This window comes from Amia ocellicauda, chromosome 11 (assembly GCF_036373705.1).
Source record: "Amia ocellicauda isolate fAmiCal2 chromosome 11, fAmiCal2.hap1, whole genome shotgun sequence".
Taxonomy (NCBI): Eukaryota; Metazoa; Chordata; class Actinopteri; order Amiiformes; family Amiidae; genus Amia; species Amia ocellicauda.
This window is the reverse complement of record NC_089860.1, coordinates 25,509,282-25,528,562: the sequence shown is the minus strand read 5'-3', so window position 1 is coordinate 25,528,562 and position 19,281 is coordinate 25,509,282. Positions and strand designations below refer to the sequence as shown.

The 19,281-nt window shown below is 45.7% G+C and overlaps 1 protein-coding gene and 1 pseudogene across 1 annotated transcript in view; one reads left to right on the top strand and one right to left on the bottom strand.

The window, feature by feature from the left end:
- Positions 1 to 3,361: 3,361 nt before the first annotated feature.
- Positions 3,362 to 3,481, bottom strand: LOC136763653 (uncharacterized; annotated as a pseudogene).
- Positions 3,482 to 18,163: 14,682 nt separating this feature from the next.
- LOC136762742 (sodium/hydrogen exchanger 3-like) overlaps positions 18,164 to 19,281 on the top strand; it is a 50,657-nt gene continuing 49,539 nt past the window's right edge. Inside the window, exon 1 of the mRNA XM_066716301.1 lies at positions 18,164 to 18,167. Within this exon, the coding sequence (XP_066572398.1) occupies positions 18,164 to 18,167 (4 nt within the window). The remainder of the gene's footprint in view (positions 18,168 to 19,281) is intronic.

Here is a 19,281-nt window from a genome sequence, read left to right as displayed (position 1 = left end):
GCCTCGAGGAGTGGAGGACCCTGAAGGACCTTTTTGATTCTCCCATAGAGTGGTGGGAGATGATGAAGAAAAGAACCAAGGGCTACTTCATTCAGCTGGGGAAACGGAAAGCTCGCGAGAGGCGGGCGAGATATTCCCATCTAAACGCCCGCCTCCAGCGCCTGAGTCTTTTACAGCTCAGAGGCTTCGACCTAGCTGAGGAGGTGGCCCGGGTCAAACTGAGTCTCTCCGCCCTCTATCGGGAGGAGCAAGAAAAGATCAAGGTCCTTTCCAGGGTCCGCATCATGGAGGACGATGAGAAATGCAGCCGCTTCTTCTTCAAGAAAACGAAGGAGAGGCGGCCTGCAATGTCCTCCATGATCGACTCCTCGGGGCAAGAGGTGGAGGGCAGAGAGGCTGTTGAGACAGTGGTGCGGGATTTCTACAGGGAGTTGTACGACCAGAAGGTGGTGGATCAAAATCTGATCCATCACTTTCTGTCCCTGTTGGAGTCCCGCAATGAGGGGGACGAGGAGGAGGAGGAGGATCCAGAGATCACCACCACTGAACTCTCCCAGGTGATAAAGAGTCTTAACTCTGGAAGGACACCGGGTCCCGACGGGATCCCTGCTGAGTTCTATAAGATCTTTTGGGAGGTGCTTAAGGAAGATCTGGGCCAGGTCCTGGGGTCGATGTACAGAGAGGGCAGATTGGCCCCTTCGATGAAGAAGAGTATCCTCTCCCTTCTTCACAAGAAGGGAGACCCGAAAGATCTGAGGAACTGGCGGCCAGTCAGCCTCCTGTGCACCGACTACAAGATACTGGCCAAAGCACTGACGCTCCGGCTGCAGCGGCCACTCCCTCAAGTCGTGGGTCCCGACCAGGTCTGTGGTGCCCGGGGGAGATCGGCGGCCGACAACGCCATGCTGCTCAGGGATGTCGTGGCCTACTCGAATGAGAGAGGGCTTCCCCTGGTCCTAATCAGCTTGGACCAGGAGAAAGCCTTCGACAGAGTGGGCCACGAATACCTGCAGCTTGTTATGGAGAGGATGGGTCTCGCTCTTGGCCTGAGGAAGTGGGTCAAGATCATCTACAGCGGCCTAAGCAGCAGGGTCCTTGTGAACCGCCACCTGACCGAACCATTTCCGGTCAGGTCGGGGGTCCGGCAGGGTTGTCCCCTGTCGGCCCTGCTGTACGTCCTCTGCTTGGAGCCGTTCATGCAGGCGATCCGCCGGGACGTCCGGGTGACAGGTTTCCATCTCCCGGGTTCCGGCGGAGAGCAACTGAAGGCCCTGGCCTATATGGACGACGTGGCCGTGGTCTGCACGGACGCTCCGTCCGTGGCCAGGGTCGAGGAACTGCTGGACGGCTTCTGCAGGGCGACGGGGGCCGCTGTGAACAAGGCCAAGAGCGAGGTCTACCTCTCCAGGGCATGGCCTGTCGGCCGGGGCCCGCCGACCGTGTTCCCTGTGAAGCCGTTCATCAAGGTTCTGGGGATCACGATCGACGGGACCAACACGGGCACCCGGAGCTGGGAGGAGGCCATAGCAAAGGTCCAAAGGAAGATCCACGGCTGGAGCACAAGGACCTTGACGATGGCTGGTAAGGTGCTGGTCGTAAAGGCCATCCTCTTCCCGATACTCCTCTACGTAGGAATGATCTTCCCCCCAGACAAGGTTATCGCAAAACTAGTGACCCGAATTATATTTCGGTTTGTCTGGGGGAGCAAAATGGAGAGGCTGAAAAGAGTGCAGATGGTGAAGGGTACCCTGGATGGAGGCAGGGGGGTCCCGGACGTTGTGCGGCTGATAAAGGCGCAGGGGCTGGCCTATGTGGTCAAGAACATCCAGGATGCTGGCAAGAAAGTGAGTTTCATGAACCGCTTTTATTTTGCCAGCAACCTGAGACCATCCGGCCTCTGCGCCATGGATAACACCAGGCCGCACTCGTGGGATCCCCCGCCGTTCTACAGGGCGCTCCGAGCCTTTGCGCTCGAAGTAGGCCTCCATAAAGTCGTGCTGGCCTCCTGGGATTACAAGACCATCTGTAGTCAGATGAGATCTGCCCAGGAGACCAGCCGGATAGAAGATTTCCCTCCCGAAACCTGCCGGTTTATCTGGGCTAACGCTACGCACGTTTGCCTCACGAACACGCAGAAAGATGTCTCCTGGATGGCTGTGAGTCGGTGTCTCCCCACCCGAGTGTTCATGCACAGAAGGGGCATAGCTCCTTATGACACCTGCCCCTATAAGGGTTGTTTGGGGAAGGAGACGGATGCTCACATCTTTAGTGAGTGCCCCTCCGCCCACAGGGTCTGGCTCCTGTTTTCTCCGTTCCTCCACAGGTTCGCCGTTCCTGCGCGGGCGACCGCCCAGCAGATCCTATACGGTCCAGCCAAGGGAATCTCTACATCTACCTTGAGGTGCTGGTGGCGTGTCGTCTGCGCAGTGAAGCAGGCACTGTGGGAGGGACGGAACATCTGTTTGTTCAATAAGCAGGAGCTGGACCCGATCGTCATCGCACGGAGGGGCATGGTGTTTGTAAAAGACTACGTCAATCTGGAGGTCCATCAGAGGGGCAAGGAGGAAGCCTATAAGAACTGGCGCATACAAGATCTGAGGGAGCTCTGGATCCCATGATGGGACCCACCTCCGGGGACGGTCAGTTCCCCCTGCTGGAGCCCGAGTCCAAGATCTTTTAAAGATCTTTTAAAGATTTTATGAATGATTGTTTTTAAAAGAAGATTTTAAATAACGAATCTTAATTGTTTTTAAAGATTTAGTTGTTTTTAAATCACATTGTTTAGGGTTTTGTAGGTATAGTTTTGTTATATTTTGTTGTCAGATACATTGACCGTTTTGGGTTTAATTTAAAATGCATTGGACTTTTTTTGTTTGTTTTTTATTTTTTCCTTTTTAATTGTTTTTTTAATTTGTTCAATGCATTTTCAGTTATTTTCAATGTATCTGACTCTTTTGTTGGTGTGCAATTTTTTGCTTTTATCACGTTTTGTTTATTTGATTTGAGCACGTTTATTTTAAAGTTAATTGTTTTAGTTTTGTTAAAAATCACAAGATTTTAAAAATTTTAAGTGATTTTATGAATTGATATTTTAAATGATTTTAATCACAAGTATTAAAAATTGAATTGTTTTTATTGATGAAAAGAAAATACTAAATCCAATAAAATAGTATCATCATTCCTGTACGATGAAAAACAGATCGTTATTGCTTCGCTCCGCTCCTTTCCGCATGAGTGGGTGGGCTGCACGTGTTTACGGAGCTTTTTGTTTTTTTTCTGTTTGTGCGAGAGGCACGCATGGAGGAGAAAATACAAGTGAGGTGTGAGGAATGGGTGCCCCCTGCTGTCAACAGTGTGAAAAAGCTTACAGCACCTGGTATTCCCAGGCACTCTCCCATCCGAGTACTGACCAGACCTGAGCCTGCTTAGTTTGCGAGATCAGACGAGATCGGTTGATATTCAGGGTGGTATGGCCATAAGCGATGAGAAATGCTCTCTCAAAGTGCTCATATACCTGGTGTGGTGTGGTGCCGTGGCTCCTTGTCAGCTGGCAAATAGTTTCTCTGCTTTCTTTTCTAGAATGATTGTTTTGAATCTCTCTCCCATTCTTCTCCCTGCCTTTCTATCAATGTTCATCTCTACGTCTCAGTCTCTCCCTCTCTGCTGTTCCCATATAATTGGAATAGCACTGATGATCCCTCCCAGCCAATGACAACAAATATTTCCTCCGTGGAATTGACGGGGGAACGTCCACCAGTGTTCCCAAATGAAAAGCCGGGGCTTTGGCCATCGCGGCCGCCCGCCGGGAGGGGCGGGGCCAGAGAGCGTCATGGGAAAACGCTTATCCTCATTTAGTTCTTCAGAATTTCAAGACATCCAGGCAAAAACGACAATTACAAGATGACCCTCAGTGTCACAGGAGGCAGGCCTGAACACTGCAAGAAATGTTTGATCACATGACCCTTGAGCATCGAGCTGACATTTTACCCACCCTGGGATGGTGATGGGGTCGTGCCAGGCGCCCGTGGCATGGGTCGCTTTTCCAACTCATACTTACCTGGCAGGGGAGACACCATGATTATGATGCAGAACAGATTTTTTTTTACCTTTGTGAACATCATCCAGACCTGAGGACATCGTCGTCTTTTTGCTGAGAATGTCGTCCTACGGGATGCGCCGGAATGCAGTCCGGTTTGAGCTTGCCCAGGATTTGACTATGGATCGAATGCAGTTTAGCAGAGAAGTTTTGCAGAAGGAGCTGGCCATGGAACCCCGACATCTGGACTACATTTTTGTCTTAACAGGTCAGAAAGCCTTTGAAGTGGTTTTTACGACATACCCTCTATTTGAGAAGTGCATTGATTTGTTTGAACAGAAAAAAGAAGTCGTCCCAGTATTTGAAAAAATTAGTATTGTTCCATTGACTGTAAGAGAGAGAAAAACTATTAATGTGCTTATGTTTTCTGAGCTGGCAAAAATGGAAGATATTTATACTTGGCTTGCTCAGTACTGCTCTGTATATCATGGGAGCAGTGTGAGAGATGCTGATGGAGTTAAAACCGGGGCTTATAGGTTTCAAGTGAGACTGAATAAAGACACTGTGAATGGAGGCTTGTGTCATTTACCATCGACCATTCAGATTGGAGCATGTCGGGGTTATGTGTTTTATTTGGGGCAACCGAAAGTTTGTCGACGCTGTGGAACTGTAGGACATTTTGCAGCAACTTGTACCATAGTGAGTTGCAAAATATGCGGAGAGAAGGGTCACTTGGCCTCAAATTGCACGAAACCTTTAAAATGTAATCTGTGCAGCTCTCAAGAGCATGTGTTTAAAAATTGCCCCTATGCCTATGCTAACAAAGTTAAATCTAATATTATGGTTGAAATGCACAAGCCTGTTAAAAGAAGGGGAATAACAGTTGAATCAAATAGTGACGAGCCAGACCAGGAGGTCGTTCAAATAAATCTCCCCCAAGCACCTGAGCCAATGCCCCAAACCTCCTTTCAATCTGCAAACATTTTGCCCTCTGTTGGTAAACGGGCTATATTGCCTGTAGATGAACTCCAACTAGAACAGCCTGAAGAAAACGCAGACCTAGCCAAGCCTTTTTCAGCAATTGGCACACTTTCTGCAACATTTTTAATGAATGCAGACCCAGAACTGGCTTTACTACAGCTTGCGGATGGAGTACAGCAGCAACAGCCCTCAAAGAGTGCACAACTAGACCAGATAACACCTACAGCACAACATCCTGCTGATCTTGAACCTCCGCCTGACCTTCACCTGTTAGTAGCCCCCAAACAAAGTGAAACAGAATCAAGTGCAGTGACTAGTCTGGAGAATACCAAGGACTTGTTCTCTTTATCCCTTGGCCAGGGTGAACAAGACTGGGATTCCACACAGCAGGTGGACACTCAGACCCTAGTACAAGACTTCATGGACACACTATGTAGAGGTTCTGGCCTGGGAATTGATTTCAGTAACCTTCCATCTTCCAGTGCCATTGAGCTTGATGATTCCACCAACAAAGGAGATGAAAATATGGAGCCCAGAGCTCACGTAGATGTGAGCCACCTGCCTTGGCCCTCTCAGAACGCCCTCCATCAGGACACTAAGAAAAGAAAGCCCTCTCCTCTCTCCTCTCACAGGAGGGAGACCGAAGATTTTACAGACAGTGAAGAGAGCTGGCATTCTTCAGCTTCCAGCTCACCGGCTTTTCTTGAAACTGCATCTGTAAAAGCATTTACCAGCACGACGTTGATGCTAGAGTCCACAGAGAAGCAATGGCAAGCCTCTCTAAAAAAGAAAAAGAAGAAAAGAAGGGCAGTAATTGAAGGTACATGTTAGACTATGTCTATGGCTAAGATAATCTTTTCTTTTCTGCTTATGTCTCTGAATATAGTCTCCTTAAACACTCGGGGGATTAATGACGGAGTCAAGTGCCAGGCTGTCTTTGATTTCTTTCTCCAGGGTAGAGGGGATGTGTTCATGTTGCAAGAATGTGGTCTGACTTATCAAGATAAATATAAGAAGTTTGAGGACATGTGGACTGGGGGGATGTCTGTGTGGTCTGATGATAATAACAATAGGGCTTCAGGGGTTGCTATACTCTTTAAAGGGGGGACCCCCAACATTGAAAGGGTACAGAGTGTGATCGATGGGAGATTGCTGTGCGTGGACATTGTATTGAGAGGAAATCTAATCAGGTTAAATAATGTTTATTGCCCTACAGATGTGACGGGCCGGGGTGATCTTTTTAGGGCCTTGTCTCCCCTGTTGTTGTGTGGGAGGGATGTCATTGTGGGAGGGGATTTTAACTGTATTTTGGACAGAAAAGATCGGCAGTCCGTATCTGCAGTAAAATTAGATTCTAGCTCCCACTTATTTAATGACATATTGAAAGATTTTAAACTAGTTGACGCATATAGAAGTAAACACCCTAGCTCCCCAGGGTTTACGTGGTCGGGACGCAGTACTAGCTCCCGAATTGATTTTGTATTTGCGTCGGTAAGGGTCCATATCATTGATGCCTCTCTTCAGCCAGCATGTTTTACTGACCACCAGGCATTGGATTGTCAAGTGAGATTCCAGGGGGGTGCTGCTTTTGGCCCGGGTATTTGGAAATTAAACCTAAAATTATTAGAAAACCCTAAAATAGTAGATCGTTACAAGGAAAAATTAACCCAGTGGTCATCCTTACAATTTTTATATGGGACAATGGGAGAATGGTGGGAGGAGGTAAAAGGGAGAACCAAGGCCTTTTTTATTGCGGAGGGGCGTAAGGTTGCAGCTAGACAGAGAGCCTTTTTAGCCAGAAAACAGGGAAAACTACAGCGTTATTACACCATGCTGCATAGCGGCTTTGATGTTGCCGTGGATATCGCTAATCTAAAGAAAGATATGATGAGGATTGCTGAAGAGAGAAGCCGAGGTACCTTGTTAAGGAGCAGAGTACAATTCCTAGAAGAAAATGAAAAGTGTACCCGTTTCTTTTTTAGGAAGGTGGCACGCTCAAAAACCATTATGGAGAGTATAGTGGATGAAGAACAGAGAGAAATGGCAGATTCCAGGGATATGCTCTCCTATGTTGAGGCATTTTACACCAAGTTATACAGCCCCTCACAAGTAGAAAAGGATTCTGTTTCCCCCTTTTTATCTAAAATAGAACAAACTTTGAGTAAGGTGGACAGGGACAGCTTGGAGAAAGAGCTCACAGTTGAGGAGCTGAGGAAGGCGGTAGAGAGTATGCAAAATGATAAATCTCCAGGTGCTGATGACCTCCCGAAAGAGTTTTATTGTGCCTTTTGGGATCTGCTTTGTAACCCACTACTCCAAATCTTCAATGACAGTCTTCAAAAAGGTCTGCTCCCTGACTCCTTAAGAGAAGGTGTTATCTCTCTCCTTCATAAAAAGGGTAATAAGCAAGACATAACAAATTGGAGGCCTCTCAGTTTGTTAGGAGTGGACACAAAAATCTTGTCCAAGGCCCTCTTCTTGCGTTTACAGCCAGTTGTGGCCACAGTGCTAGGCACAGAACAATCTTGTGGGGTTCCAGGCCGCTTAATGGCAGATAATCTGTCCCTGCTAAGAGATGTGTGCTTGTTTTCAGAGGAACGTTCTCTCCCCCTTTGTATTTTAGCCTTAGATTTTGAGAAAGCATTTGACCGTCTAAATCATGAGTTTTTAGAATCTGTTCTTATGAAAATGAACTTGGGCCCAGTTTTTAGAGCTTGGGTAGATTTGTTGTACACTGGCAGCAAAAGTAGAGTCTTAGTAAATGGTTTTAAATCCGAGCCATTTAATATTGCTTCAGGAGTTAGACAGGGCTGCCCACTATCACCGCTGCTTTTTGTTTTAGCAATGGAGCCACTTGTTTGTGCCCTTCGTCAGAATTGGGCGATTAGGGGATTTCCTGTGCCTGGTAGTGGAGGCAGGGAGGTCAAATTGACCCTCTATATGGATGATGTTACCCTATTGCTTGTTGATAATGTCTCGGTAGAGAAAGCACTGCAGACTTGTGACCAATTTCCTTTGGCCTCTAGTGTACAGATTAACAAAGAAAAAAGTGAGCTCTATTACCATAACTGGAGAGAGACCAGAATGGAGCATGGGCTTCGATTGCAGAAGGACAGAATAAAAATTCTGGGTGTGTTTTTTGGACAGGGGATGGAGGTAATTAATTGGGAAAACAAAATCCCTATTATTACCAGAAAACTTTACCAGTGGAGTGACAGAGATCTCACCATGACAGGAAAAATCTTGGTCATAAAATCAGAACTTTTATCTACCTTGAATTTCTTGGCTACTACCTTTCCTATCCCTTGTAGGTGCATAGTTGTTGTTCAGAGGCTTATGTTCCAGTTTTTATGGGGAGGGAAACAAGAGAGGTTGAGGAGGGAAATATTGTATAGAGCCCCAGAATTGGGGGGAAAGGGTGTACCAGATGTTGGTAAAAAACTGCGGTGTTTATTTTTTTCTTTTATCTTGAAAGGTTGTTTAACCACCCCCAGTGAACGTGTTTGGACCTTTTTTGCCCGTCTCTGGGTGGGTAGAGAGGTGCTCAGGGTATGTGGCACAAGGATAAGCTTGGACACCCCCTTCTCGGATACATGCCCCCCTCCCTATGAGTTAGTTAGAGTTTTTTTAAGAATGTGAGGAGCATTGCTGAGGTGAAAAAGAGGACCGATGTTTTAAACTCTCTGGCTGGTATGAAGGTGGATGTCATCTGTTTGTAGGAGTGTGGCATCCCGTTCCAAAAGGAATATAAAGATCTCCGGGACACTTGGACCCTAGGAGAATCCTTCTGGTCGGGGTCCAATGTGTCCCGAGCGGACGGGATTGCCGTACTCCTGAAAAACCCCTTCATAGAGGTAAAGACATTTAAGGTAATAGAGGCGGGCAGACTGGCCAGCCTCGATTTTAAATACAAGGGGGCTGTATTGAGGCTGGTCAATGTCTATGCCCCCCCCAGCCAGAGAGAGAGAGTCCTCTTTCTCCCTCAGCTACGCCCGCTCCTGATTGGCACCTTACCAGTTATCATTTCAGGTGATTTCAACGGTGCTCTGAGGGATGTAGACCGAAGTAAGCCCCGCAATGATAGATCTAGCAGGGACCTCGCTGCGTTCGTGGAGGACTTTGAACTCTGCGACGCAGGTCGGGACCTGGTCCCCTTGTTCACCTGGGTGAGTTCTTCTGACTCCTCCATCTCCAGGATAGATCTCGTCCTCCTCCGTAAAATACTGTTTTATTGTTTGTAGTATTTTACATTTTTCAAATAAAAACAATTCAAATTTTTAATACTTATGATTAAAAACTTTTTAAAATCAATTCTTAAAATCACTTAAAAATTTTAAAATCTTTGAGATTTAACATAAACAAAAAACTTAACTTTAAATAAACAAGTGCACAAAACAACAAAACAAACGTGATTAAAGCAAAACTGCTAACCAACATAAAAGTCAAATACATTGAAAATAACTGAAAATGCACTGGACAAAATAAAAAACAATTAAAAAGGTAAAAATAAAAAACAAACAAAAAGGTCCAATGCATTTAAAATTAAATCCAAAACGGACAATGTATTTGACAAAAAAATAGAACAAAACTAAACCAAAAAACCCCTAAACAATTAGTGTTTTAAAAACAACTAAAACTTTAAAAACAGTTAAAATTCATTTTTAAAAGTCATTTTAAAAACAATCATTCATAAAATGGTTAAAAGATCTTGGACCCATTAAGCCACTGGAGAGGACCGCCATGTCTTCAGAGGCGGTCTTCTTTTCAGACCACAGGCTCCTGACGACAGAGGTGCTCATCCCGAGCACACGGGAGTCGGGGCCTGGGGTCTGGAAGCTCAACACCTCCCTGCTCGATGACCCTCGTGTTATTAAGACCTTTAGCAGATGTGTCGAGGAGTGGAGGACCCTGAAGGACCTTTTTGATTCTCCCATAGAGTGGTGGGAGATGGTGAAGAAAAGGACCAAGGGTTACTTCATTCAGCTGGGGAAACGGAAAGCTCGTGAGAGGCGGGCGAGATATTCCCATCTAAATGCCTGCCTCCAGCGCCTGAGTCTTTTACAGCTCAGAGGCTTCGACCTAGCTGAGGAGGTGGCTCGGGTCAAACTGAGTCTCTCCGCCCTCTATCGGGAGGAGCAAGAGAAGATCAAGGTCCTTTCCAGGGTCCGCATCATGGAGGACAATGAGAAATGCAGCCGCTTCTTCTTCAAGAAAACGAAGGAGAGGCGGCCTGCAATGTCCTCCATGATCGACTCCTCGGGGCAAGAGGTGAAGGGCAGAGAGGCTGTTGAGACAGTGGTGCGGGATTTCTACAGGGAGTTGTATGATCAGAAGGTGGTGGATCAAAATCTGATCCATCACTTTCTGTCCCTGTTGGAGTCCCGCAATGAGGGGGACGAGGAGGAGGAGGAGGATCCAGAGATCACCACCACTGAACTCTCCCAGGTGATAAAGAGTCTTAACTCTGGAAGGACACCGGGTCCCGATGGGATCCCTGCTGAGTTCTATAAGATCTTTTGGGAGGTGCTTAAAGAAGATCTGGCCCAGGTCTTGGGGTCGATGTACAGAGAGGGCAGATTGGCCCCTTCTATGAAGAAGAGTATCCTCTCCCTTCTTCACAAGAAGGGAGACCAAAAAGATCTGAGGAACTGGCGGCCGGTCAGCCTCCTGTGCACCGACTGGCCAAAGCACTGACGCTCCGGCTACAGCGGCCACTCCCTCAAGTCGTGGGTCCCGACCAGGTCTGTGGTGCCCGGGGGAGATCGGCGGCCGACAACGCCATGCTGCTCAGGGATGTCGTGGCCTACTCGAACGAGAGAGGGCTTCCCCTGGTCCTAATCAGCTTGGACCAGGAGAAAGCCTTCGACAGAGTGGGCCACGAATACCTGCAGCTCGTCATGGAGAGGATGGGTCTCGCTCTTGGCCTGAGGAAATGGGTTAAGATCATTTACAGCGGTCTAAGCAGCAGGGTCCTTGTGAACCGCCACCTGACCGAACCATTTCCGGTCAGGTCGGGGGTCCGGCAGGGTTGTCCCCTGTCGGCCCTGCTGTACGTACTCTGTCTGGAGCCGTTCATGCAGGCGATCCGCCGGGACGTCCGGGTGACAGGTTTCCATCTCCCGGGTTCCGGCGGAGAGCAACTGAAGGCCCTGGCCTACATGGACGACGTGGCCGTGGTTTGCACGGACGCTCCGTCCGTGGCCAGGGTCGAGGAACTGCTGGACGGCTTCTGCAGGGCGACGGGGGCCGTTGTCAACAAGGCCAAGAGCGAGGTCTACCTCTCCAGGGCATGGCCTGTCGGCCGGGGCCCGCCGACCGTGTTCCCTGTGAAGCCGTTTATCAAGGTTCTGGGGATCACGATCGACGGGACCAACACGGGCACCCGGAGCTGGGAGGAGGCCATATCGAAGGTCCAAAAGAAGATCCACGGCTGGAGCACAAGGACCTTGACGATGGCTGGTAAGGTGCTGGTCGTAAAGGCCATCCTCTTCCCGATACTCCTCTACGTAGGAATGATCTTCCCCCCAGACAAGGTCATCGCAAAACTAGTGACCCGAATTATATTTCGGTTTGTCTGGGGGAGCAAAATGGAAAGGCTGAAAAGAGTGCAGATGGTGAAGGGTACCCTGGATGGAGGCAGGGGGGTCCCGGACGTTGTGCGGCTGATAAAGGCGCAGGGGCTGGCTTATGTGGTCAAGAACATCCAGGCTGCTGGCAAGAAGGTGAGTTTTATGAACCGCTTTTATTTTGCCAGCAGCCTGAGACCATTCGGCCTCTGCGCCATGGATAACACCAGGCCGCACTCGTGGGATCCCCCGCCGTTCTACAGGGCGCTCCGAGCCTTTGCGCTCGAAGTAGGCCTCCATAAAGTCGTGCTGATAGAAGATTTCCCTCCCGAAACCTGCCGGTTTATCTGGGCTAACGCTACGCACGTTTGCCTCACGAATACGCAGAAAAATGTCTCCTGGATGGCTGTGAGTTGGTGTCTCCCCACCCGAATGTTCATGCACAGAAGGGGCATAGCTCCTTATGACACCTGCCCCTATAAGGGTTGCCTGGGGAAGGAGACGGAGGCTCACATCTTTAGAGAGTGCCCCTCCGCCTACAGGGTCTGGCTCCTGTTTTCTCCGTTCCTCCACAGGTTTGCCGTTCCTGCGCGGGCGACCGCCCAGCAGATCTTGTACGGCCCTACCAGGGGACTAACATCTTCCACCCTGAGGTGCTGGTGGCGTGTCGTCTGCGCAGTGAAGCAGGCCCTGTGGGAGGGACGGAACATCTGTTTATTCAATAAGCAGGAGCTGGACCCGATTGTCATCGCGCGGAGGGGCATGGTGCTCGTGAGGGACTACGTCAATCTGGAGGTCCATCAGAGGGGCAAGGAGGAAGCCTATAAGAACTGGCACATACAAGATCTGGGGGAGCTCAGGATCCCATAATGGGACCCACCTCCGGGGACGGTCAGTTCCCCCTGCTGGAGCCCGAGTCCAAGATCTTTTAACCATTTTATGGATGATTGTTTTTAAAATGACTTTTAAAATGAATCTTAACTGTTTTTAAAGATTTAGTTGTTTTTAAATCACTAATTGTTTAGGGGTTTTTTGTTTTAGTTTTGTTATATTTTTTTGTCAAATACATTGTCCGTTTTGGATTTAATTTTAAATGCATTGGACCTTTTTTGTTTGTTTTTTATTTTTACCTTTTTAATTGTTTCTTTATTTTGTCCAATGCATTTTCAGTTATTTTAAATGTATTTGACTTTTATGTTGGTGAGCAGTTTTTGCTTTAATCACGTTTGTTTTGTTGTTTTGTGCACTTGTTTATTTGAAGTTAATTATTTTGTTTTTTGGTTAAATCACAAAGATTTAAATTTTTTTAAGTGATTTTAAGAATTGTTTTTTAAAAGTTTTTAATCACAAGTATAAAAAATTTGAATCGTTTTTTTTAATGTCATGTAAAATACTATACACAATAAAACAATTTGGGCATGCCATAGTAAAAGACAAGCCCCCTATTTGCACCTAAAACTACGGTACTCGGCAAGTGGCGTACTCCGCCGATGGCAGCCACTTTCACCTGCAGGCGCACCTGCCACCGTCGAGCACCGGTCCAAACCCCATCCTCGTCATTGACTCTCTTACTTTCTGACAGGATCTCACAGTGTCTCCTCAGCCATACCTCTACATCGTACTCTGCTACTGCTTCGTTATAAAACTGAATAGTAACAATTTTAATTTCTCTATCGGTCAGGGCGTCGACCACAATGTCACTCAGGGGCATACATTCCTTTTTTTCTCTGTAAATGTTCCAAAAACACTCCAGCACTTGAGGGTTCTTAAAACTCACCTCAAACACGTTCCTAGGTCCAGGCAGTTTCACCACGCAGTTCAGCTCAGAAGGGGCGAAGCCCAGGCCCCTCTGCAGCACGGACCTGCTGAACTCCATCCGGGTGAGGGCCGCGGTCTCTGCTCCAGCCTCACGGCTGAAGCGCACTGCATTGTGGCGCCTCACACCGGCGGTTCGCTGGGCCATGCTGCACTTTCCTACCTGGGAAAGGGTCCAGAGGCTCTCAATCCGGAGGTCGGGGCAAGTCCACCTGGCTGGGGAGCAGCTTCCACCTCCGGGGCTCTTGCAGGGAGCGGGCCTTGCGGGGAGAAGTCCGGGCCCTGGCTGCAGGAGGCCTCCCTCAGGGACGTTCGCCGATCGGTCTGGTCGGTCCCTGGAATCCGAGGCCTCTCCTGGATCCTGGCTGGTGACGTCAGCGGGGAGCAGTCCTGGTCAGGCTGGGCTTCTGGATGGGACCCACTCCATGAGGAGTCCGCCGACTCCTCTGGCTAGGTCCCCCGTCGCTCCCGGTCCGTCCCAATCTCCGCTTGCCTCGGCCTCCGGACCGCTCCAAGGACCCAGGACTCTGCAGCTCTGTCAACCAGCACCTCCCCGTCTCTCTCCCTGCAAGGAAAAGAAAAAGACTGTCAAATACAGTTCGATGCCCCCTGCTGGACAAAGGTTTCTCTCACAATTGGAGGGAAACATGAGTCCAATTGGGCAAATAGTGAGGAAGAACCCCTGCCTCCTGTACAGGAAGGAAAGCAAAAGGGTGATCATTGGAGCAGTCTATCATGGAAATCATGTTGGGGGGGTCCACTCTGGGAGCAGATTTTATGCTTCCCCCTGTCCACCCCCAGGCTAAATCTGAGCCAGAAGGGGGAAGTAGAGGGGATTCTTGTTTCCTAGGCCTTTTCTACCTCCCCCCTGATCTTTGAGGACAAGGATACCCAAGACACCCAGGACTGTCAGAAGAGCAAGATGGATTTGTTCCCTCCTCTTAGTGGCGAGGTAGATGGGGAGTGATAACAACAGCTGGCACTCATTTTCTCGGCTTCGCCCCCCCTTTCCTCGAATCTCAGTCGGTGGAAGCCTTCACATTGACCACCTTGATGAGAGAGTGTTCAGGGGAGATGTGGCATCAGCCAGGAAAGAAGAAAAGGAGGTTGAATGATGAAAGTAAGGACTAATTTAAAATGATTTCATGTTTAAACATGTGGTTATTTTATTTGTAATGTCATTATATATTGTTTCCCTTAACACCAGAGGACTTAATTCGAGAGGAGGGGATTCATTTATGCTGCAGGAGTGCGGGATAGCCTACAATTAAAAATATACTACATTTGAGGATAGGTGGGGTGCAGGTCCTTCAGTATCGCCTGGAGACAATAATAATAGGTAATCAGGGGTGACCATTCTTTTAAAGGGGAGTAATTTTATTATTAACAGGGTACAAAGAGTTGTAAATGGAAGATTATTGTGTGTCGATGCAGAATGGAGTGGTGTAAAATTAAGATTTATCAATGTCTACTGTCCCACGGACTTGGGGGGGAGGGTGGACTTATTTAACACTTTGTCCTCTATCTTACTATGTGGTATGGATTAGGGTTATAAAATATTAAACGGTTAAACGTTTAAAGATAAGTATTTATCTTATTGTTAAGTATATGCGTTACCGTTAATCCATTAATATATTTTAGTTGCTATCTTTAAACTCGCCCCTATTATTAATTTCGATGCGCCAGCGCACCAAACTTTAAACTGAAACTACAGACACGTAGCTTTCAAATGGCATCTATTTGTTTATTACCGCGTTTCGTAGCCTTAGCAATAGCTTCCACATCTCAAAGCACATCTCACCTTTCAGGCACAGGTGGATAGGCTGTTCTACATGTCCATCACTCATTAAAAACAAAAAACTACCACCCTTCGCGTTATCATGATATTTGGCAAATCCTTCTCCAGAACAGTATGGACACCCATAGTTTGAAGATGGTGTGATCTAAAAGAAGTAATGCCTTGAATCATTTCACAAACATAACACCTGTAACAGTTAAATGTAAACTGTGTAATACAGAGCTGAGGTATACAACAGCACTGGCGCAATGCTGAACCATCTGAAGCTGAAACATCCCTCTGTTTCATGTGAAGACAAAAATCAAACAACGCTGACAGCGTTTGTTTGTGGCAATGCAAGGAACTGGGCGCGCTGGCGGTGTTTTCTCCAGAGGCGTGTGTGGGGGGCGGGGGTTATGGTGTATAATATGCTAAAAGCGGGGGGGTGGGCATCAATACGCTTCCATAATGCTGGCGGGCCACCTTTTGGGGAACCTTGATCTAAATTATATATATATATATATATAAAACCGAGAGCAACATGTCGGTATTTTCTGGGGCTCACAATACCACTATGACACACGGTACCTCTACCAGATTTGCCTTTATTTTTGGTATTTTGGTATCGCCCACCAGATTAACTCCTTAATGGTTAAACGTATTAACGTTATAATTTGAATAGTTTAAACGGTATTTTTTTTAATGATATTTACATCCGTAGTAGGTATGTCATAGTAGGGTGTGACTTTAATTGTGTTATGGAGCAGAGAGACCGCCAGTCCCGCTGATTGGTCAGGCTGGACTCCAGTTCTCAGACATTGAGAGACTTGGTAAATTATTTTAAGCTTATTGATGCATTTAGAAGTAAAAATCCAGATGCAATAGGCTTCACATCCTCCTTGTCAGAATTGGGCAATCAGGGGTTTTCCAGTGCCTGGTAGTGGAGGCAGGGAGGTCAATTGACCCTCTATATGGATGATGTCCAATATATATTTTAAAATACAATTATATATGTTTGATAACATTAAGTAGAAGGCCATTTAGAGTTAATTTTAGCAGTATTTTATTTATAATAAGGGAAGTAGGCAAGGGTCTCTTATCTGCTCCACTGATGTGAAGGTTTGTTGTCTGCAGCCTGCCTTTAAAACGTCACTGCAGTGCATGTGGGGAACTTGAGCTGGTCGAGCGTTTACACTGCCAGGATCAAATGCTGCTGATGCATTTGATCTGGCTCTGTACCATCTCCCTGAGAGGAGCATTTGATCCGATTGCTGAGTATTTACACTGTAATTTCTGATCCTGATCAAATGCTACCGATACTGTAACAGTCAAGGTCCTAGACAGAAGCCCTTCGAAGCAAAAGGGTCTAAGACTCAAGTGTGGGACGAAATTCAAAGCAGATAGTAAAGGTAAGAAAAATAGGTACATTAAAAATCAAGTCAATTAAAAAAAAAACTTGAAAAGTCTTCATTAGAAAAGTATTTACCCCCTTTGATATGACACTCCTAAATAAGCTCTGGTGCAACCGATTGCCTTCAGAATTCATCTACATTCAACAGAGTCCATCTGTGTGCAGTAAACGTAGTTCACATGATTTGAGATTAAATACAACTGTCTCTGTACGGTCCCACAGGATAAAGGTACAGATCGGGGGAAGGGTATCAAAGGGTATCAAGTCAAGTCAATCATTTAGAAGTGGAAGTTATACGGCATTACCCAGAATCTTCTTAGGGTAGGCCGTTCTCCCAATCTGAGTAGCCAGGTAAGAAGGGCATTGCTCAGAGAGGCCAATGTCAACTCTAAAAGACCTACAGCATTCCATGACTGAAATGGGAGAAACTGTCAATGTGTCAACAACATGGATACCTTGAACACATGAACATTTTGCCTAATTACATACACCACCGGTAAAAGTTTTAGAACACCCCCATTTTGCTAGTTTTTATTAAAATTTCAGCAGTTCAAGTCTAGTTAATAACCTGAAATGGTACAAAGGTAAGCGGTCAGAGGTTAAAAAAAGTTTAGGTTACCAAAAACTGAAAAATAATGTACATTTCAGAGTTATATACTGTGTTACTACACCCTCTTAAGCACCATTATTTGGCAGTTACGCGCAGCTTCTGTGCATAGAAATTACACTATATGCCTACAATGCACACATTGTTTGAAAACGTATTCTCTTGGCTACCAGTGCGTTTCATTCTCAAACACATCCGATTTACATTTTCCATGTCGCCCGCCGTCATTCAGAGCCCGGGCGGTAAAGGCGCAGTCTGCTCTTTGGGGTGGGGGGGGCGGGAGGTTTTAATTAGGTCAAAGATCACTCGGTTTCCATCGGATTTCTTTGCAAATAGGCTTGTTTTGCACCCTAACAACAACCTAATGAGTAATCCAGTATATATAAAACGTGGATGGTCTTGTTTTGATCAGCAGACTGTCTGGTTCCAGAATATGTCATAATTGTCAATATTTTCTGAGATTTTGTATTCCTACTCAGACTAAGTATCCCCCATCCACCCATTTCAGAATGGGGGGGTGGGGGAATATAAAAAACATTTTTTTCACATCAGAGAATGCTTCACATTGTTAGAAAGCTGAAAATCTCAGCTTTCATAGTACAAAAAAATAACAGTGAAGAGTACACATGGGATTAAAGAGAAGCACATGGATTTGGTGTACCAGAGGGGTTTGTCAGCTTAAGGGGTTACATTTTGTTAAACAAAACAATTCCATTATTTATTTATTATCTCCAATTGTTTATTTGTTCTATGTTTTAATTTCAGAATACATTGAGCCATTAAACTGCATCAATTTCAGTACAAACTGGAATAAATGAGGTGTTCTAAAACATTTGACCTGTAGTGTATATAAATATAAATCTCCATCCAAGGGCTTGCTATATATATATATATATATATATATATATATATATATATATATATATATTAGTATTATGAAGTGGGCATGATACCAGTTGTATACTTGATAATGGGTGAGTGAAAAATGACTACTGAGGAGAAAAAGTGTATATTCTTTAAATTAATTACTATTTATGAAATAGTTTTAATCCACTTTTGATTTTAGAAAGCGGAATCTTTAATATCCAAGAGGAATTGACATAAACACAGTTTGCACTTGGGATCAGTGCTATTTTATCTGCTCCTTTATTTTTGATTGCTTTCTTTCTCCTGCCCGTTCCCTCTCAGTACCTGTCATAAAATCCCAGTTTCTTTGTACTTGAGTTATGTGTAGAATTTCCTGTGCAGTTTGTGCTTTTTTGTGTGTGTTTGTTTTAAAGCCATGACTCATCTTTTCTTATTTATATATATATATATACACATTTCCAGATTTTTTTTACTAAAAAAGAACAAAGAAGGCACCTATTTTCCCTGTGGGAATCTCCCTCTCTATTGTGTTTCCATAACTTAAGGACGGTATTGTAACAATCTTCACAATGAAAATTAGGCACAACGGACGTCATTCACTCAACAGTGGTAATGTATTTTGCACGCAGTGTGCTCCTTTACTGAGAGCTTTTTGCACAGTGCTGTATACACATTCTAGAGACAGTCAACCTGTTTGTGAAAAAAGTATTGTGACCCTCTGAGGTTACAAACTGTATGAAGAGCCTGTTTTCTTCTGTTTTATGAAATCTCTGTAAAAAGTGTTCTGCAGCAGATAACATATTACTTTCATATTACTTGGGTCTTCATAGTTTTTAGGTATTTTATTATTTTATTTTATTAATATTATTATTATTATTATTAAAAGTAGTAGTAGTATGTACATCATTTCTAATTAAGTGTATACTTTCCTTTCATGGTGATTGTTGCTGAGTGGTTTGAAAGGCATACCATTGAACCTGAAAAATACATAAAGGTTGACACTATTCTTTATTCATGTTGGCTGTTCTGTTCTGCATTGACGAAAGAATCTGACAACTGCAGTTTAACAGAAATAGCATCCATATCTTTATTTTGTTATTTTTGTAACTAAATAAAATTGTAAAAATGTTATATTTATGTATTTATCTTTATCCAAATGGGACACATATAGTGTCCGGAACCAAGGGTCAGGTAATGAAATAAAAAAATAATAATAAAAAA